This window comes from Acomys minous (assembly GCF_964271855.1).
Source record: "Acomys minous genome assembly, chromosome: 14".
Taxonomy (NCBI): Eukaryota; Metazoa; Chordata; class Mammalia; order Rodentia; family Muridae; genus Acomys; species Acomys minous.
The window spans coordinates 47820777-47845265 of NC_140496.1; the positions used below are offsets into that span (position 1 = coordinate 47820777).

The 24489-nt window shown below is 48.4% G+C and overlaps 1 protein-coding gene across 1 annotated transcript in view; it reads left to right on the forward strand.

The window, feature by feature from the left end:
* The window catches only part of LOC311583610 (uncharacterized protein C4orf51 homolog), a 53899-nt gene that overhangs the window by 18645 nt on the left and 10765 nt on the right, over positions 1–24489 (forward strand). The window contains exon 2 of the mRNA XM_084757364.1: positions 14173–14249. Within this exon, the coding sequence (XP_084613490.1) occupies positions 14173–14249 (77 nt within the window). The remainder of the gene's footprint in view (positions 1–14172; positions 14250–24489) is intronic.

A 24489-nucleotide genomic window follows, 5' to 3' on the forward strand; every position in this document is an offset into this window, starting at 1 on the left:
CACACACACCCATCACTCCACACACACCTACCACTCACACACACACACACATCACGTCACCACACCTACCACTCACACACACACACACTCATCAACTCCACACACCCCTACCATTCACCACACACACCCCTATCACTCCACACACACCCATCACTCCACACACACCTACCATTCACACACACACCATCACTCCACACACACCTACCACTCACACACACACACACACACATCACTTCACACACACCTACCACTCACACACACACACTCATCACTCCACACACACCTACCATTCACACACACACACACCCATCACTCCATACCCACCTACCATTCACACACACACCCATCATTCAACACACACCACCTCACACACACACACAACCCATGACTTCCACACACACCTACCACACACACACACACTCACACTCCACCCCACACACCACACCACCCACCCACCCACATCCACAACCACTCACCACACACCCATCACCCTACCACTCTCACACACACCAATCACTCCACACACACCTACCATTCACACACACACCATCACTCCACAACACCTACCATTCACACACACACCATCACTCCACACACACCTACCATTCACACACACATCCAACACTCCACACACACCTACCATTCACACACACACACACCCATCACTGCACACACATCTATTATTCACACACACACCCATCACTCCACACACACCTACCATTCACACACTCACCCATCACTCCACACACACCTACTATTCACACACACCCATCACTTCACACACACCTACCACTCACACATATACCCATCACTCCACAGACACCTACTATTCACATACACACCCTCACTCACACACACACCCATCACTCCACACATACCTACTATTCACACACACACCCATCACTCACACACACCCATCACCCCACACACACCTACTATCACACACACCTATCACTCACACACACACCCATCAGTCCAGACACACCTACTATTCACTCACACACCCATCACTCCACACACACCCATCACTCCACACACACCTACTATTCACACATACCCTTCACTCCACACACCTACCATTCACACACACACCCATCACTCCACACACACCTACTATTCACACACACCCATTACTCCACACACACCTACTATTCAAACACACCCATCACTCCACACACACCTACCATTCACACACACACAGACACATCACTCCACACACATCTACCATTCACACACACACACCCATCACTCCACTCACACCTACCATTCACACACACACACCCATCACTCCACACACCTACCATTCACACACACACCCATCACTCCACACACACCTACCATTAACACACACACACACCCATCACTCCACACAACCTACTATTCACACACACACACACACCCATCACTCCACACACATCTACCATTCACACACACACCGATCACTCCACACACACCTACTATTGACACACACACCCATCACTCCACACACACCTACCATTCACACACACATCCAACACTCCACACACACCTACCATTCACACACACACACACCCATCACTGCACACACACCTACCATTCACACACACACCCCCATCACTCCACACACACCTACCATTCACACACACACCCATCACTCCACACACACCTACCATTAACACACACACACACCCATCACTCCACACACACCTACCATTCACACACTCACCCATCACTCCACACACACCTACTATTCACACACACCCATCACTTCACACACACCTACGACTCACACATACACCCATCACTCCACAGACACCTACTATTCACACACACCCATCACTCACAACACACCATCACTCCACACACACCTACCATTCACACACACACACACCCATCACTCCACACACATCTACTATTCACACACACACCCATCACTCCACACACACCCATCACTCCACAAACACCCATTACTCCACACACACCTACTATTCACACACACACCCATCACTCCACACACACCTACCATTCACACACACACACACCCATCACTGCACACACACCTACCATTCACACACACACCCATCACTCCACACACACCAACCATTCACACACACACACCCATCACTCCACACCACGTACTATTCACACACACACACACACACTCCCATCACTCCACACACACCTACCATTCACACCACCCATCACTCCACACACACCTACCATTCACACACACACCCATCACTCCACACACACCTACCATGTCACACACACACCATCGCTCCACACACACCTACTATTCACATACACACCCATCACTCCACACACACCTACCACTCACTCACACACCATCACTCCACACACACTATTTCACACACACACCCACATCCACACACACCTACCAGTCACAAACACACCCAACACTCCACACACACATACCATTCACATACACACCCACCCCATGCACTGCACACACATCTACTATTCACACACACACCCATCACTCCACACACACCTACCATTCACACACACACTTATCACTCCACACACACCTACCACTCACACACACACATCACTTCACACACACCTACCACTCACACACACACACACACTCATCACTCCACACACACCTACCATTCACACACACACCCATCACTCCACACATACCTACCACTCACACACACACCCATCACTCCATCACACAGCTACTATTCACAGACACACACACCCATCACTCCTTCACACACCTACCATTTCACACACACACCCATCACTCCACACACACCTACTATTCACACACACACACCCATCACTCCACACACACCTACCATTCACACACACACCCATCACTCCACACACACCTACCACTCACACACACACACACACCCATCACTTCACACACACCTACCACTCACACACACACTCATCACTCCACACACACCTACCATTCACACGCACCCCCATCACTCCACACACACCTACCATTCACACACACACACACCCATAACTCCAAACACACCTATCATTCACACACACACACCCATCACTCCACACACACCTACACTCATACACACACACACCCATCACCCACACACACCTACCACTCACACACACACACTCATTACTCCACACACACCTACCATTCACACACACACCCATCACTCCACACACACCTACCATTCACACACACATCCAACACTCCACACACACCTACCATTCACACACACACACACCCATCACTCCACACACACCTACCATTCACACACTCACCCATCACTCCACAGACACCTACTATTCACACCACACCCCATCACTCACAAACACACCCATCACTCCACACACAGCTACCATTCACACACACACACCCATCACTCCACACACATCTACTATTCACACACACACCCATCACTCCACACACCCATCACTCCACAAACACCCATCACTCCACACACACCTACCATTCACACACACACCCATCACTCCACACACACCTACCATTCACACACACACACACCCATCACTCCACACACACCTACCATTCACACACACACCCATCACTCCACACACACCTACCATTCACACACACACCATCGCTCACACACACCTACTATTCACACACACACCCATGACTCCACACACACCTACCACTCACACACACAGCCATCACTCCACACACACCTACTATTCACACACACACCCATCACTCCACACACACCTACCATTCACACACACACCCAACACTCCACACACACCTACCATTCACATACACACACACCCATCACTGCACACACATCTACTATTCACACACACACCCATCACTCCACACACACCTACTATTCACACACACACACACACCCATCACTCCATCACACACCTACTATTCACACACACACCCATCACTCCACACACACCTACCATTCACACAAACACCCATCACTCCACACACACCTACCATTCACACACACACCCATCACTCCACACACACCTACCATTCACACACACACCCATCACTCCACACACACCTACCATTCACACACACCCATCACTCCACACACACCTACTATTCACACACACACCCATCACTCACACACACACCCATCACCCCACACACACCTACTATTCACACATACACCCATCACTCACACACACACCCATCACTCCACACACACCTACTATTCACACACACACCCATCACTCCACACACACCTACCACACACACACACCCATCACTCCACACATACCTACTATTCACACACACACCCATCACTCACACACACCCATCACCCCACACACACCTACTATTCACACACACCTATCACTCACACACACACCCATCACTCCAGACACACCTACTATTCACACACACACCCATCACTCACACACACCCATCACTCCACACACACCTACTATTCACACATACCCTTCACTCCACACACCTACCATTCACACACACACCCATCACTCCACACACACCTACTATTCACACACACCCATCACTCCACACACACCTACTATTCACACACACCCATCACTCCACACACACCTACCATTCACACACACACAGACACATCACTCCACACACATCTACCATTCACACACACACACCCATCACTCCACTCACACCTACCATTCACACACACACACCCATCACTCCAGACACACCTACCATTCACACACACACCCATCACTCCACACACACCTACCATTAACACACACACACACCCATCACTCCACACAACCTACTATTCACACACACACACACACACACACACACACACCCATCACTCCACACACATCTACCATTCACACACACACCGATCACTCCACACACACCTACTATTGACACACACACCCATCACTCCACACACACCTACCATTCACACACACATCCAACACTCCACACACACCTACCATTCACACACACACACACCCATCACTCCACACACACCTACTATTCACACACACCCATCACTTCACACACTCTTACCACTCACACATACACCCATCACTCCACAGACACCTACTATTCACACACACCCATCACTCACAAACACACCCATCACTCCACACACACCTACCATTCACACACACACACCCATCACTCCACACACATCTACTATTCACACACACCCCATCACTCCAACACACACCCATCACTCCACAAACACCCATCACTCCACACACACCTACTTTCACACACACACCCATCACTCCACACACACCTACCATTCACACACACACACACCCATCACTGCACACACACCTACCATTCACACACACACCCATCACTCCACACACACCAACCATTCACACACACACACCCATCACTCCACACCACCTACTATTCACACACACACACACACACTCCCATCACTCCACACACCTACCATTCACACACACACCCATCACTCCACACACACCTACCATTCACACACACACCATCACTCCACACACACCTTCCATTCACACACACACCATCGCTCCACACACACCTACTATTCACACACACACCCATCACTCCACACACACCTACCACTCACACACACACCCATCACTCCACACACACCTACTATTCACACACACACCCATCACTCCACACACACCTACCATTCACACACACACCCAACACTCCACACACACCTACCATTCACATACACACACACCCATCACTGCACACACATCTACTATTCACACACACACCCATCACTCCACACACACCTACCATTCACACACACACCATCACTCCACACACACCTACCACTCACACACACACCCATCACTTCACACACACCTACCACTCACACACACACACACTCATCACTCCACACACACCTACCATTCACACACACACCCATCACACCACACATACCTACCACTCACACACACTCCATCACTCCATCACACAGCTACTATTCACAGACACACACACCCATCACTACATCACACACCTACCATTCACACACACACACCCATCACTCCCACACACCTACTATTCACACACACACACCCATCACTCCACACACACCTACCATTCACACACACACCCATCACTCCACACACACCTACCACTCACACACACACACACCCATCACTTCACACACACCTACCACTCACACACACACTCATTACTCCACACACACCTACCATTCACACGCACCCCCATCACTCCACACACACCTACCATTCACACACACACACACCCATAACTCCAAACACACCTATCATTCACACACACACACCCATCACTCCACACACACCTACCACTCATACACACACACACCCATCACCCACACACACCTACCACTCACACACACACACACTCATTACTCCACACACACCTACCATTCACACACACCCATCACTCCACACATACCTACCACTCACACACACCCATCACTGCATCACACATCTACCATTCACACACACACACACCCATCACTCCACACACACCTACTATTCACACACGCACAGACCCATCACTCCACACACATCAATTATTCACACACATACCCATCACTCCACATACACCTACTATTCACACACACACCCATCACTCCACACACACCTACTATTCACACACACACCCATCATTCCACACACACCTACCATTCACTCAAACACCCATCACTCCACACACAACTACCATTCACACACACACCCATCACTCCACACACACCTACCATTCACACACACACCCATCACTCCACACACACCTACCATTCACACACACACCATCGCTCCACACACACCTACTATTCACACACACACCCATCACTCCACACACACCTACCACTCCCACACACACCCATCACTCCACACACACCTACTATTCACACACACACCCATCACTCCACACACACCCATCACTCCACACACACCTACTATTCACACACACCCATCACTCCACACACACCTACCATTCACACACACACCCATCACTCCACACACACCTATTATTCACACACACCCATCACTCCACACACACCTACTTTTCACACACACCCATCACTCCACACACATCTACTATTCACACACACACACCCATCACTCCACACATACCTACCATTCACACACACACACACCCATCACTCCACACACATCTACCATTCACACACACACACCCATCACTCCACACACACCTACCATTCACACACACACACCCATCACTCCACACATACCTACCATTCACACATACACCCATCACTCCACACACACCTACCATTAACACACACACACACCCATCACTCCACACAATCTACTATTCACACACACACACACACACACACATCACTCCACACACATCTACCATTCACACACACACCCCTCACTCTACACACATCTACTATTCACACACACACCCATCACTCCATACACACCTACCATTCACACACACACCCATCACTCCACACACACCTACAATTCACACACACACACCCATCACTGCACGCACATCTACTATTCACACACACAACCATCACTCCACACACACCTACCATTCGCACACACACCAATCACTCCACACACACCTACTATTCACACACACACCCATCACTCCACACACACCCATCACTCCATACACACCCATCACTCCACACACAGGTACTATTCACACACTCCCATCAATCCACACACACCTACCATTCACACACACACACACCCATCACTCCACACACACCTACCATTCACACACACACCCATCACTCCACATACACCTACCATTCACACACACACACCCATCACTCCACACAACCTACTATTCACACACACACACACACACACACCTATCACTGCACACACTTCTACCATTCACACACACCCATCACTCCACACACACCTACTATTCACACACACACCCATCACTCCACACACACCTACCATTCACACACACCCATCACTCCACACACACCTACCATTCACAGACACACACACCCATCACTCCACACACATCTACTATTCACACACACACCCATCACTCCACACACACCTACCATTCACACACACACCCATCACTCCACACACACCTACTATTCACGCACACACCCATCACTCCACACACACCTACCATTCACACACACACCCATCACTCCACACATACCTACCATTCACACACACACACACACACACACACTCACTCCACACACATGTACTATTCACACACACACCCATCACTCCACACACACCTACTATTCACACACACCCATCACTCCACACACACCCATCACTCCACACACACCTACTATTCACACACACACACACACCCATCACTCCACACACATCTACCATTCACACACACACCCATCACTCCACACACACCTACTATTCACACACACACACCCATCACTCCACACACACCTACCATTCACACACACTCACACCCATAACTCCCACCCACACCTACCATTCACACACACACCCATCACTCCACACATACCTACCACTCACACACACACCCATCACTCCATCACACACCTACCATTCACACACACACACACCCATCACTCCATACACACCTACTATTCACACACACACACACCCATCACTCCATCACACACCTACCAATCACACACACACACACCCCCATCACTCCACACATACCTACCACTCACACACACACCCATCACTCCATCACACACCTACTATTCACACACACACATACACCCATCACTCACACACACACCCATCACTCCACACACAGCTACTATTCACACACACACACACCCATCACTCCACACACATCTACCATTCACACACACACCCATCACTCCACACACACCTACTATTCACACACACACACACACCCATCACTCCACACACACCTACCATTCACACACACACCCACCCATCACTCCCACACACATCTACCATTCACACACACACCCATCACTCCACACACACCTACTATTCACACACACACACCCATCACTCCACACACCTACCGTTCACACACACACCCAGCCATCACTCCCACAGACATCTACCATTCACACACACACCCATCACTCCACACATACCTACCACTCACACACTCCCATCACTCCATCACACACCTACTATTCACACACACACACACCCATCACTCCACACACACCTACTATTCACACACACACACACCCATCACTCCTACCCACACCTACCATTCACACACACACCCATCACTCCACACATACCTACCACTCACACACACACCCATCACTCTCACACACTTTCATCACTCCTGTCCATTCCTGTTCAGAATAAATTACTGATAGTACATAAACAACTTCTAAATAGATGGAGAGATAAACCATGTTCATGGATCGGGAGACTGACTGTCCCACGGCAGTGCCTTTCCCTCCCTAATTTGTAGATTCAGTACAATTCTAATAGCTTCTCTTATTTAGAACTTGACAGGATGATTCTAAAGCTTATATGAAAATAAAAAGTGTTGTGGATACAGGCAGAACCAGATACAAAGGCCTCTTCTGAAGACAGTGAACTTCGTTGTAGCTTAGGAGGAATACAATAAAGCCACAATAGGACACAAAGACAGATCCACAGGTCAATGGAATGGAAGAAAACAGGGTCAGGAGAGAAGGCTCAGCAGTTAAGAGCGTGTACTTCTCCTGCAGGGACCTGAGTTCAGTTCCTCAAATCAGAACTGCTTGAAATACTGCCTCCAGAGGATCCCACACTGTCTCCTGCCCTGCACAGGCACTGCCTCCAGAGGATCCCACACTGTCTCCTGCCCTGCACAGGCACTGCCTCCAGGGGGATCCCACACTGTCTCCTGCCCTGCACAGGCACTGCCTCCAGGGGATCCCACACTGTCTCCTGCCCTGCACAGGCACTGCCTCCAGGGGATCCCACACTGTCTCCTGCCCTGCACAGGCACTGCCTCCAGAGGATCCCACACTGTCTCCTGCCCTGCACAGGCACTGCCTCCAGGGGGATCCCACACTGTCTCCTGCCCTGCATAGGCACTGCCTCCAGAGGATCCCACACTGTCTCCTGCCCTGCACAGGTACTGCCTCCAGAGGATCCCACACTGTCTCCTGCCCTGCACAGGCACTGCCTCCAGAGGATCTCACACTGTCTCCTGCCCTGCACAGGCACTGCCTCCAGGGGAATTTCACACTGTCTCCTGCCCTGCACAGGCACTGTCTCCAGGGGATCCCACACTGTCTCCTGCCCTGCACAGGTACTGCCTCCAGGGGATCTCACACTGTCTCCTGCCCTGCACAGGCACTGCCTCCAGGGGATCTCACACTGTCTCCTGCCCTGCACAGGCACTGCCTCCAGGGGATCCCACACTGTCTCCTGCCCTGCACAGGCACTGCATGCACACATACAAACTCACACTCAGACATGCATACACATAACTTTAAATAAAAGTAAACCTTAACAAAAGAGTACAGAATAAAAAACAGAAACAAATTTCTGCCTGCAGCAGGTGGTTGGCATATGGAAGTGGTGTCAGAGAAAGCCTGTGCTCCCAGCTCTAGCTGGTGTGTTAAAGACCTGGTAACAGTGAAACATTTGGTGACAATGTGGAGGCTATCTTGATGGCCTTGGGGATTGGCATCAATTTCTTTCCTCTTTTTTAGAGAAAGATCTTTAATTACTTTTATTAACTTGTGTATTTGTGCATGACGGCAAAGGAGGTGTGGCGTGTGTGTGGTGGCCAGAAGACAACTTTGTGGAGTCAGTTAACTTGTGTGTTTGTGTATGACAGCACAGGAGGTGTGGCGTGTGTGCATGACAGCACAGGAGGTGTGGCGTGTGTGTGGTGGCCAGAAGACAACTTTGTGGAGTCAGTTAACTTGTGTGTTTGTGAATGACAGCACAGGAGGTGGGTCGTGTGTGTGTGTGTGGCGGCACAGGAGGTGTGGCGTGTGTGCATGACAGCACAGGAGGTGTGGCATTTACCTACCAGGAAGCATCGTTCCCCAATGAGGAAAAAAAATTCTTAAACAGACACAAAGAGCACCCAGCCTCAAGGAAAAAGCTAGATAAATTGGATACCTTAAAATTATATAATTCTATCAAACCAATATGCATACATATCATACACAGGGCAGAGTAGCAGAAGCATGACATTTTAACTCAGAGCCCCACAAAGGGCTCATAAGTATTTTTATGCAATATGGAGATTAAAATTATAACTCACTTCCTCTCCAGGCCTAGGAATCTTATAACTTAAAAGAACATCACTGCTCAGGTAAGGATGTGCACAAGGAGACATCCCATAAACAGCTGGTAGGACAGCACATTGGTGTGGGTCCTTGGTCTCATCGATGGCATTCTATGGCCCAGCAATTCTGCTCTCAAGCATCCACATCTGAAACACGTTTCCACTTGTATTGCTAAGAGACAAATATAAGCGTATTGCTAGCAGCACTGTTCATAATAAGAAAAAAAAAATCCTGAACACAGGAAAATTACAGAATAAATTCCATAGTGGCCTCAAAGTGTCCCCAGAGACTGTTTCTAGGAACCCTAAAGGTGCCTAAAACCTGAAGATGCTAAAATTCTCCCCTTCTGGCTTAGCCCGTGTTCTATTGTTGTGAAGAGACACCTTGGCCACATCAACTCCTATAAGAAAAGCATTTACTTGGAGCTTGCTGCACTTTCAGAGGTTTAGTTCATTATTGGCTTGGCGGCATGCAGGCAGACATGGGCCGGGGGACCCGACAGTCCGACCTTTAGACCCACAGACAGAAGGAAGAAGAGAAAGCCACTAGGCCTGGCTTGGGCTCTTTAAAACCTCAAAGCATACCTCCAGTGACACACTTCCTCCAACAAGGCCACTCTTCCTAACAGTGCCACTCCTTGGTGACCAAATGTTCAAATCTATGAGCCTATGGGGCTGTTCCTATTCAAACAACCTCACTCTACTCCCCGGCCCTCATAGGCTTGTAACCATATCGTAATGCAAACATGCATTTAGTCCAAGTTCAAAAGTTCCTATAGTCGGTAACAAGCTCAACCCTGTTTAAAAGTCCAAAGTCTCTTCTAAGACGCATGACAATCGCTTAGCTGTAGCTCCCTATAAAATAAAAATAGAAAAGCAGATTGCATATTTCTGACATACAAATGGCACAGAAAATACATGACCAATCTAAAAAGGAAGGGGGGCGGAGCATAGCGAGGAAATCCTGGACCAAAGCAAGACCCACCCAGCTGGGCAGACTCTGCATCTCCCGTCCGATGTGAAAGCTCTCTAGAGACCGCGAACTCCTTTGAGCTTTGTTGACTGCAGCACACTTCTCTCTCCTGGCCTGTTTTGACTCCCTGTTAGCAGCTCTCCTCAGCAGGTATCCCACAGCTCCAGCATCTCCAAGGCAACCCAGGCTTCACCTTCATGCAAAGGCCTGTGTAGGTCTGTATGCAGGGAGGGATACCCCTGTCCTATGCCTGGCCTCGGTGGCTTTCCTTAGAGGTAGAGGGAGATTCTACAACCCCTTTCCTATATCCGTGACTCCAAAGTCAGAACCACATGGCCAAAGCTGCCAAGTTCTGCTGCTTGCTGGGGCTGGACCATGGGCCGTTGTTTTATTACATCTGCATCAGCTTCCTGTTTCTGATGGCTTCCTTCTCTGCTTAAGCTTTTCTTTCATTCCTTCTCACGAGTGGGAAGCTTACCTGGGTGGGGTCACCACTCCCTTAGTTTCATTTAGCATCAGGTTTTTCTTTAGTCTGTGTATTTCCTTGAACACAGGACTCAGATCTATTACACTTACTGGTGTCCCTTTTGTCCTTTACGTTTTGCGTTTTTCCTTTGCTTCTTTTCCTTATACATCTGCAGAGGGGGAAAAAAAACCCTGTAATTCCAATGACCTAAGTTAAGATTTTTTTAAAAATTTGTATAAGTGTTTTGTCTACACATATATCCATGTGGGAGCTGTGCGCTACTGTACGCAGAGGTCAGAAGGAGGCACTGAATCTCCCGGGACTGGAGTTAGAGATGGCTGTGAGCTGCCATGTGGGTTCCTGGAATCAAGCCTGAGTCCTCTGGAAGAGCAACCAGTGCTCATAAGAGCTAAGCCTTCTCTCCATCCCTTTTTTTTTTTTTTTTTTTTGTAATATTTTTAAAACTAACCAAACCACACTATTTGGTGATTAAAAAAAAGAAGATATAAACAAAAGGTGGTATAATATAAAAAGAAAAGCAAAGGAGTGATTCCTACAGAGGTTGGAACGCTGGCTCCCTGTCTGTGTCAGAACCGTCCACCTCAAAGCTACGGAGAGAAAACCCAGTGGGTGCTGGCCTCAGAAACTGCACGTGAGGAATTAGTGGCCTGTGATGATTCTGCTGGTGTCACGGGTTAGGAGAAGGATGTGGGGTGAGCTTCCAGGCCTGTCTGTGTGATGAGTGGCTTGCCTGCGACCTGAATGCGGGGACAGTAGGAGCACTTCAGGACACGCCAGGTTGATTTCAAGTCCACTCCTCGTCTTCCTCACTTTAGCTCCAGTAGTCTGTGGTCCTAAAGGACCTGCGGTGAGGCACCGCGCAGTAGTGCAGGCTGGGAATCGGCTTGTCCGTTCCAGGCAGAATCCCTCATCTCTCCCAAAAAGCCACAGCTCCATCCATGGTAAAGTACGTCATATCTGAGTTCAGGGACACTGAGTTACAGATGTGTTTCAAAGGCTAGACATAACATCTGTGAGTCCCCACACTACCCCACTGCCATTAAATTTTATTTGGAAACCAATGTAATTACTGTAATCTTTCTTATTCCATGCATAGCACTTATCTTATTTTGAAAGCAACTCCCTGGAGAAACACTCATAAATCCTGCTGAAGTAATTATGAACTTAATGTTTGAGCCTTGCATGCAGAGACGAAAATGTTACCCTTTTATGACAAATCAGAGCACAAACAAATCCCCAGAGACTGTGCAAAATTTCAGCTTGGGTTGATTTAATGGGAATATGGGGTGAGGGAGGGAGTACAGAGAGAGACGAACAGAACCTTAAACCAAAGGCAAATGAAATCTGTGGGCTCTGTGTGATTGGTTAGTGAAATCTGTGGGCTCTGCGTGATTGGTTAGTGAAATCTGTGGGCTCTGCGTGATTGGTTAATGAAATCTGTGGGCTCTGCATGATTGGTTAGTGAAATCTGTGGGCTCTGCGTGATTGGTTAGTGAAATCTGTGGGCTTTGCGTGATTGGTTAGCCTACTCATATGTAACTCGTTTTTCCCTCTGGCTTTCTGTAGGACACCGCTACCGGCCAACTTTGCCTACAGCACTCTACCCTACCAGGCTGGTTCCCGAGAGGCCGCACATGGCAAAGGTTAGTCCGTGATCAGTTCCTCCACGCACAGCCCTTTCAGGCTCTTCTCCCTTACTTGACTGAGGTAGACTGGCCAGCGCAACAGGCTATTTGTTGAGTGTTCACATTGTGAAGCGAATCCTGTGAAGAGTGCTAATCAGTTGTTTCACATAGCTCTGTGTGTGTATCTGTGTGTGGTGGTTTGAATAGGGATGGCCCCCAAAGCCTCGTGTGTTTGAATGTCTGGCTCATAGGGAGTGGCACTTCTAGGAGCTGTGGCCTTGTTGGAGTGGGCGTGGCCTTGTTGGGGGAAGGGTGTTACTATGGGGGCAGGCTTTGAGGGCTCCTACCCTCAAGCTGTGCCTAGTGTGACACGGAGTCTCCTGCTGCTGCCTTCTGATCAAGACGCAGAGCTCTCAGCTCTGTCTTCAGCACCATGTCTGCCTGCACGCTGCCGCGTTTCTTGCCATGATGATAATGGAATAAACCTCTGAAACCGCAAGCCAGCCGCAGTTAAATGCTGTCTTTTGTAAGAGTTGCCGTGGTCATGGTATCGCTTCATAGCAATAGAAACTCTGAGACTCGTGTGTATGTGAGTGCGCGCGCGCGCGTGTGTGTGTGTGTGTGTGTGTGTATGTGTGTGTTATTTATGTGTATATGTGTGTGGGTATGTGTATATGTGAATTTGTGCATGGTGTACATATGTGATTGTATATGTGTGTGCATGTGTGTGTGTGGTGTATATATGTCTGTTTGGCTTGTGCACAGCAAGCATATATGCAGACCACTGGTACCTCCTCCCTCAGTGCACTTTGTACTTGTGGGGCACACACAGGGCTGGCTATGAGGAATACTGAAGTACCTGTGGGTCTAGTTGAGGTGGTCCACAAGTGACAAATCCTCAGCAGCTCCTCAGTGGACCCGTAGGAGAACTCCTGAATTCGGAAGCAGCATCTAGGATTCTTTGCTGAGCTCCAGGCTCTGGCGGCTTTGAGAGCTCTTGTCTCTGCTCCTTGGCCCTGACCTCCTTCAGCACCCGGCATCTGACCACCCCAGGGTTCTGAGAGGAATCAGGAAGAACTAAGCCTTTTGGGCATGGGGGAGGGGCATCTGGCACGGTAGGAGGAGCCAGAGGGCTTGCTCGTTGCTTTCTACTTCCACATTAGGAAATACCAGGCTGGGACCTTGTCCTTCAGTGTCTGGCAGGTGGCCTGGGCTGGTCCAGGCACTGCTTGGTTCCAGAGGAGAGCATACGGACCTCAAGATCAAAGGTCCCATTTTTCACTCAGGGGCAGTTTAGAGTGCTCAGGGCGAGGCCCATGGGCTAGGTCAGGATGTGGAAAGAGTTTTTCACGGAGTGTTACAGTTTAGTTCTTTTAGAATGACATTGCCCATATCAGACATCAGTGGAAACTTGGGAGTTCCAAAGGCCTGCGGTGATACCACAGTGTTACAATTCATGAATCAGGGATTTATAAGTCTTGGGCATTGGGGAGGGCTTTGAGGGTTAGTATGTCTGATTTGCTAGGGCTAGAGGTGTCAGGATACTTGGTTTACATGCAGTAGCACAGGATCTTATTATAAAAAGGAGTACACAGTACTTAATTATCTTTTGGGTGGGGGAAGAACTTCCAGGTACGATTAAAGGTCATTTGCTGAAGGCTAGGATCTCCTTAGCATAGGGTGGGATATTTCCAGGAAACCCCTGGGTCTTTCCTGAGCTGGTTCTATCAGAAAAGAATGGAATCTTCCCTACTGGCTATGTGATGCTTCTTAGGGTTTCTAGGGTTTAGAAAGGGTACTCCACTGAGGAAGGGGGAGCCATTGCTGTATACCAAGCTCAGAGGCTATCTGGAAGCACCAGACTTTGACCTCTCCAGCAGAGTCCCAAAAGATCTTCGTTGGCTCTGAGCTCGGCTGCCTTGGCTGTGACACTGGGTACTGAAGTGCCTCTTTCTGGGCTTCCAATGTATCTGCTTTTGAGTCTTTGACCTCAGTGATATGCTGGAAATTTCCCTCTGGGTGTCTGGGCTCCCACAAAGATGTTTTCTCATCTGTGTCTGGAATCTATGCATTTATATCAAGCTTTGCTAGAATCTAATGGCAGAAAAATCTCATTCTGCTGCCTTCTTGCATCTTTCTCTTCTAGTTTCAGGTTCCTGATTGTGGCCCCTATGGCTTCCACTTGCCTAAAAAGGCAAGATTTCTCTCTCTCTCTCTCTCTCTCTCTCTCTCTCTCTCTCTCTCTCTCTCTCTCTCTCGGAAGTATCAATGTTTTACTCAAGAGATAGTGCTTGTAACAGTGACAGTTACCTGAAGGTATTCCCCCTTCCTCTGTATTAGTTCTAGAATGTTCTTTCCAGTAGAGCCTGGCATGGTTTGATGAAGAGTTAATATTCTGAGCAATGCTGGGTATGTGGGCTCAGACAAGACACCAAGGCTGGGAGTCATCTGCTGCTCAGAGCCGCTGGTTTATAGGACAGCAAGTTGGCAGTGCCTCAACCTGGTTGCTAGTGTCTCCCACTCTATGTTAGCCATTTGGAGTTAACCGCCCCCCCATCTTCCGATTTTCTACACAGCCAAAGGAAGGCCAAAATGTTGTTGTGTGGGTTGACTGTCCACAGGGTGTTTCTGGGGTACAGACTTTGGTCTTCTTGGGGTGCCACTATGCCTTGGCATCCCAAAATTCTTTGTCTGTACCTGTAGGTGAGGAGTGAGGGGTAAGAGAGGCACACTCATTCCTTCATCCCTTTGGCCCAGAAATGACATTCCTCCCTCACATTTAGGGTGAGGTCAGAGAGCTCAGGCATGGATTCTCCGACTGGTCAGCTACATCCTGGTACCAGCTGGATGCTGGAGAAGGGGACAGCTGCCTGTCCTTCCACCAAGTCTGACCTTGAGGAGGAAACAAGGAGACTGTCCCACGGGATGGCCATTTCTCAGGTTGCGTCCCTGACGGCTTAATAAGACTGCGACTATTATAATCACGAGTGATACTTGAAGCACACCATAACATAGTCTAGTAGTCTTCCCATTTGATGAGTTATTTAAAGCTGTAATGCTCTAACAGGGAGAGCGGGGTGGTTGAGAGAGTCACCGGCAGCCCTGTGGGTATTTGCCAACTGATAGAGATAAAGGCTTTCAGTGTTTTTGTTGGGTGGGTGGTTCCGCCGTTCTGCTCTTTCCTAATAAAACTTGACTTTATGAGAAGAGTTTGGGATGGAGTTTCAGGGTTCCTCTATGGCTCGTTGATGCCCAGTGATAGCTAAGGTAGCCATTTACATGGTGATAGCTAAGGTAGCCATTTACATGGTGGTGAAAATCAGGCAAAACTTTGTCCCTTTTTCTTTAAATACCAAGATAGTTGAAGCATACTACACAGCTTAAAGACAGGTCCAAACTCACATAGGTGAGGTTAAACAGTCCGTGTGCGGTGTTTACATCAGTGGTTCTCAACCAGTGGGTCACGACCCTTTGGGGGAATTACATGACCCCTCACACAGAGGTAACATATCAGATATCCTGAATATCAGTGAAAATAATGTTATGGTTGGGGGATCGCCACAGCATGAGGAACTGTACGAAAGGGTAGCAGCGTTAGGAAGGTTTACGGGATGGCAAGTTGGCGGTGCCTCTGACCTGAGTTGCACAACACAATCCCATTCCATTCATGTGGCTGTTTGTGTCCTTTAGAACAGCAGTTAATTCCAGTGGTGACCACAGGTCCACAGGGGGTGGGTGGAGGTCCGAGAGGAGCTAACAGGAGCAGCAATAATTGGCTAATACACAATGTATAGTTTTGGTTTTTTATCTCTCTGTGTCATCTCTTTTTCAAGGTCTTGTGTAGCCCAAGTTGACCTCAAACTATGTAATGAAAATCCTCCTGTTCCTACCTCAGGAGTGCTGGGATTATAAGCATGCAGCATTATACCAGCTTCCTGAGAGCTAAGTATCCAACCCAGAGATCTGTGCATGCCAGGCAAGCACTCTTCCAAATGAGCTACAGCCCCCAGCCCAGTCAAACTGCATATGTGCATGTGTGCGTGCGTGAGTGTGTGTGCACGCGTGCGCACATGTATGCAGTTGAATGTGTTCATGTGTGCCTGTACATGTGCAGTACAGAGGTAAATGTCAGGTATCCTTCTCAGTCACTCTGTCCCTTATTTGTTTGAGATGGGCAAGCTCACTGCTTCAGCAAGGCTGGCCCTTCTGTCTCCACCTTGTCAGTGCTAGGATTACAGGCATAAACTACGATGCCAAACTTTTCTTTGAGTCATATTTATTTCTCACATATGAATTTTTACATGTATGTATATCTGCATACCATGTGCATGCCAGGCCACTCAGGCTAGAGGAAGGCACTGGATCATCTGAGACTAGAGTTACAGATGTTTGTGAACCAACATGTGGGTGCTGGGAATTGAACCCATGTCCTCTGGTAGAGCAGCCAGTGCTCTTAACCACTGAGCCATCTCTCCAGCCCACTCTGCCCAACTTTTGTGTGAATTATGAGGAGCTAAACTTTTATGCTTGGGCTTACTCAGCAGGCACTTTAATCGATTGCATCATCTTGCCAGCCCCCAAGATGGGCTGTTCCTAAACGTGATGCCTGATCATCACTGGAAAAAGGTTCTCAAACTCTGTCATTACATCTTGCCAAAGATGTCAGTCCTTTTTATTCTGTCTACACTGCCATGGCTTCCCTTTCACATTAATATCAATTTTCCCTCAAGTATTTGATTTAGTTGTGGCTTCTCTGACTTGGACCTCTGCACACAGCATATGGTGTCATACACTTAGTATCTTCTAGATTTAATGAATACAACAGTAGCCAATAAAAATCAGGTTTCCTCAAACCCAGTAAACAAATGACCAATCAACTTTCTACTTAATCTCTGTTATAATGGGTTATACTAGGTTATGTCTTATCAAACAGCATCTGCCATGTGTTCCAGACAGCTCTGTGGAAGGATGTATGCCCAAGGTCTCTATGCATATCTAGTGTCTCTCTCACTCTTGCTGTTTCAGGAGCTGTAACATGCTCCAGGGGAGGGGGGGTTATATGTATGAACACACCAAAGCTGGGATGTTATGGTGCAGGTAAGATGTGGCTGGGATAGGGCCTCAATATAGAATGCAGTTCCAAGTCCCTGAGGCAGCTACCTAGATCCACTCTCAGTGTAAACCATCTTTTACAAGGATAGGAATGTTTAGGAGGGTACTGAAATGAATCACGTGACAGACAGGAGAGATGTCTCGGCATTTAACAGGACAGGCTGCTCTTCTCGAAGACCTGGGTTTGAGGCTCACAACCATCTGCAACACCAGTTCCAGTGGTCCAAAACCCAATTCTGGTCTCCTTGGACACCAAACATGCAAGTGTTACACACATATGCAGACAAAGCACCTATATAGAGAATTAAAAACAGCAACAATGTTTGGAGAGGAAAGATACAGTCTATGCCATGTGTTTGCAACAGTGTATATGCCCATTTGTAGTATCTTCCACTTCCTTCTCCATGAATCCCGTTTTAATTCTCCTGACACATCCTCACTACTAAAAACAACCTCAGAAAGCAGGAAGAGCTAGCAAGAATGTCTTGTAAGTCATGTCTTGCCAACCCAGTCCATTTTCTACACAGGAAGATACTAATACACGAACAAGATGATATTGCTTCTCTGTTTCCTGCCAGACTTTGGCTAAACCCTACTTCCTTACCAAAGCCTGCAGGGCCACATGCGGATATGACCCCAGTGTCAACTCATATTTCTTTTTCATTTTACTCACGCTCTTCCAGTTATATTGTCTTCGCTTAAAAAATGTGCAAACATCAAGCCGCCGGTTTCTGCCTCAGGACTTTGACCCACCATTCTTTCAGGAACACAGTTATCCAAACTCTGCTTTCTCTGTATCTGTTTACTTTTATCTCTCTAACATGTAAGCTTCCTGCAGTCAACAACTTGTCTTATTGGCCATGAATCTTCAATGTCTTGCACAGATTTCAAAAGAAAACAGATGCCCTCTGTGATAGTCGGTCTTGATTGTCCATTTGATTGGACTGACAGATGCCTAGGAGATGTGTTTGTGAAGACTTTTCCAGATGAGCTTAGATGAGGAAGAAATGTCTACGCTGAGTGTAGTCAGCACCACATTCAAGCTGGAGGAAATAAAATGAGGAAGCGCCCTGGCTCATGTTTCCTCTTATTTCTGCTTCCTGGCTGCCACAGGTGACCAGCTTTGCTCCATACACCCTGGAGCCTGTTGTCTCTCTCACTGTGGGCCCACAGCCATGGCACAAGCTAGCATGAAATAGAGCTCTGACGCGTGAGCCAAAAACCAATCTTTCTTCCCTCTAGTTTGGCTTTCTTGGGTATTTAGTCTTACGAGGAAAGCTGAGCAGCATACCCTGTAATTGTCAACCATTATCGTCGCTGGGTCTTTAGTCTTCCATAATGATACTTTTAATTTCTGTTTTTATTTTTAATTTATTCTTTTCTCATATATTATATCCTGAATGCAGTTTCCTCTCCCTTCTTCCTTCCAGTTCCCCCACCCACCCACTCCTCCTCTGTTTTTCTTCAGAAAAGAGCAGTCCCTCCTATGGATATTCACCAAACATGGCATGTTAAGACTAGATGCCGCCCCTCATAGTAAGGCTGGGTGTGTGCAGCACAATGGCATTTTCTTATGAAACCAATCCTTACTTGTGATTCTCTTCCAAAAGGATCATAAATTTCATTTTACAACTAGAGTATATTTTTTGGAGACAGCCTTTAACAATTGTGTGTTTTAAATGACAGACCTTAGAGCCCTGTGTAGCAGCCACTTGAGTGGCCATGCTTTAAATGAAATGACTGAGTAGCGCTTGGCACAGCAGGGTACATGAAGTTTTAGTTCCTGGTTCTCGGATGGACGTAAGCCAGGCAGACCCCAAATATGAAACGTATGATTTGAATAAGAACTTAGTACTACGAGTGGGGTTCTTGCTCTGAAGACTCTCACAGTATGTTTTTTGTTGTTGTTGTTGTTGTTGTAGTTTGAGGAATGTGGAAGACTTTGAAACTTGGGACTAGAAAATCTACTGAATGCTACATGTGAGCAGGGTCTAATGGGCAAGTCTAGTGGAATCCTGAAAGACTGTATTGGGGATGGTGAGGCCTAGCACATAAGTTTCAGAAGGGAACAAGAACTCTGTTAACAATGGTAAAGAGGCCGTTGGCAAATAAGCTAACTGCATCCTGCCCATTGTTCTAAAAACTTGTCTGGAGCTAAATTAAAAGGTAACAGACTGGTTTCTTTGGCAGAGGTTGTTTCAGGACAGCTTAAGGTCGAGTCTGTGGAACTGCTGTTTCTGATCACTCTCATACAGATCTACAATGAAAAAGAGCAGAAATTGGGAAGAAAGAAGCGAAAATGTGCAATTTGGAGATGAAAGAGCCGTGTAGAAGCTTAATGCTATAGCAAAATGAAGTGCTAAAGAAGAGGCGGTGATTGTTCAGGAGATTAGCACATTACAGAAAAGCCCCCTGCTTTGCATTAGAACGACAGGAAAGGTGTCTTGAGGACAAGACGCCATCCAGCTAAAGCTCCAGTTTGTGAATGGAAAGAGCCAAACTCTGTGTGTTGTGGGAGCAGGTCCTAGAAAGCAAATGCTACAACAGCTGCTGCTCATGTGGTTGACATGGGGGAAGGGGCCCTCCCAAGCTGGCAGCCTTTGGTTTGGAAGAGAAGAAAGATGAAAGATCGAAGAGGGTATGCAGTCTTTCTGCACAGTTTTTAGGCAGATGTTAAGGCAAAGCATCATGTGCCAGGGTCAGAGTGACCTGGGGTGGGGTGGGGTGGGGTGGGGCCTGAGAGGCCACAGTGTGAAGGTGTGAAAGAGAAGCCTGGGTTGTGGTGGAGATGCCGGGTTGTTTGAGATGCCAGATCCACGAGCTCACTGCAAGAAACACTGCACAGACAGAGGAGGGGAGGAGAGGGGAGAGAGAGGAGGGAGGGAGAGAGGGGACAGAGAGGACAAAGGGGAGAGAGGGGACAGAGGGGAGAGAGGAGACAGGGGGGAGAGAGGGGACAGAGGGGACAGAGGGGACAGAGGGAAGAGTGAGAAAGAGAGGGGAGAGAGAGGAGAGGTAGGTCACAGGCATAGGAGCTGGAATGGCAGAGCCATCTAAGCCCTTTGAATCTGAAGCCCCATGACATGAACATAGAGCTACAGGACTCAGTGTTTGTCCTGCAAGGTTTCAGTCTTGTGTTGGCTCAGTCTTCCCTTACTATGCCCCTACGTCTCCCTATTGGAATGAGAATGCATATTCTGCCCCGTTGTCTGTTGGAACTATGCAAGCTGTTCTTTATTTAACAGGGGCCACAGTTAATCGGTTGCCTTGAGTTTCAGAAGACACTTTGGACCTTTGAACAGTGCTGAGATTGTTAAAGACTGTGCGGGACCTTTGAAGTTGAGTAAATGCATTTTGGGTTATGAGATGCTGAGTGTGGTGGTTTCTCCCGTTGGTTCATCTGAACACTTGTTCCCCAGTTAGTAGCACTCTTTGGAGGTTACTGAACCTTTAGGAGGGGCACCCTTGCTGGAAGAAGTTTGTCACTGGAGGGTGTGAAGCCTCACGCCACTTCCTACTTCTTGTCTCTGTTTCCTCTGTGTGTGTGTGTGTGTGTGTGTGTGTGTGTGTGTGTGTGTGTGTAAGTGGCATCAGCCAACTTCCTTCTCCGGCCATTGATGGACTCTCCCTCTGGAACCACAAACCAAAATAAACCTTCTTCTTTAGGTTGCTTTGGATATAGTATTTTTTATTACAGTAACGGAAAAGTAGCTAATTCACCAGACAAACCATAAACATGAAGCATTCACACGTACAGTGAGTGAGCGATAGTAAGTGTGTCCTGGCGTGTGAAGGAAAGGCGCGGGCAGATCGTTGCTTCTGTGAGGGCAGCTGGGGCCCCGGATGTAGGAAAAGGCCCTTCTTTCATTTCTCACTAAGGTGGGCATCCCATGGCTTCCAAGCCCTACGGCTTTTACTTTTCTTAAGCCTTGGCCCTGTGCTGTTGGCCCTGGGCCATTTCCAAAGCTTTTGCTTCTAAGGTTGGGGCACCAACGTGAAGTTTGCGGCAGGTGAGTGAGGGCATCCCTGAAGAGAGGAGCTTTGAGCACAAGTGTTCTAATTGGGGCTACCTCACACAGAGACCTGCTCTTGCCCCGCAGAGGTATCTGGGTAATATTCCCTCTCCGAGGCCGCCTCCTGCCTTGACATCTAGAAATGGGCCAAGAGGAAAGCTTTCTCAACCCCAGCGCTACACAGACATCACAGGAGGCAATCTACCCATCAGCCCTACAAAGCAGACCTGGCTCCTCTTCCCCGTGATTGCACACAATAGCCTGTCTGTCAACCTTCAGCGTGTTTTTTCTGCCCATGGCCACTCTTGACTCACTGAGAGTGGGCCTGCCCGTTCTCCAACCGTCTTCTCTGCACTATTGTGTGGCAGGGTCAGAGGTCAGCACTGCCCTCTGACACAAGCCCTTATAGGTCTGTTCTAGGGAGTGAGGAGAGAGGGTTCTGCAGGGCTTTGCGGGGGGGGGGGGGTGGGTGGGGGGGGGGGGGGTGGAGCTTGCGTTATGTCCCCTGGGGTCGTCCTTGTTTGCTGTTCTGTGGGATCCAGGAGCAGGCTGGGGTGCAGGAAGCCCTCTCTCCTAACATTACTCTCACCCCCACATCTCACCGCACTGTGAACTTGACAGCTATGGCTGCCCAGAGTGTGCCCAGCAGAAAACAAGTGACTTGAACTCGCCTCAGGGCTTTCATGTTGACTAATGTCTGAGCTGGCAGATCAGAAGGAGTTTCCAGCACTCGAGAGAGAGAGAGAGATATCTGGGCAGAGGGATAGGCTCTGGGCCCTGAACTGAGGTCCTCACCACGATGACAATGACAACCATGGCAGACCCTTGCCAGCCAGCTCTGAAGAATCCCAGGATGGTGGGCTTCCTGACTCAGTAACAGCAGCGTCCCTTCCAGGTGTTGGGGATTCTGTTTTTCTGTTACGATTTCCCTAGTTTAAATGAGGAAAGTGACTAATAAATAGTTAAACGTGTTTGCCGGAAAACATTCAAGTGTATGGCAACAGTTTCCAAATCCCCACAGAGTCTGGACACAAGGGAACCTTGGCAGCCAAGCCTGTTATTAAGAAGGTCACAAGATGCCATCTGTGACTGCGCGCTCTTTCCCTGCTGAAGTATAGCACGGACTGGGGACG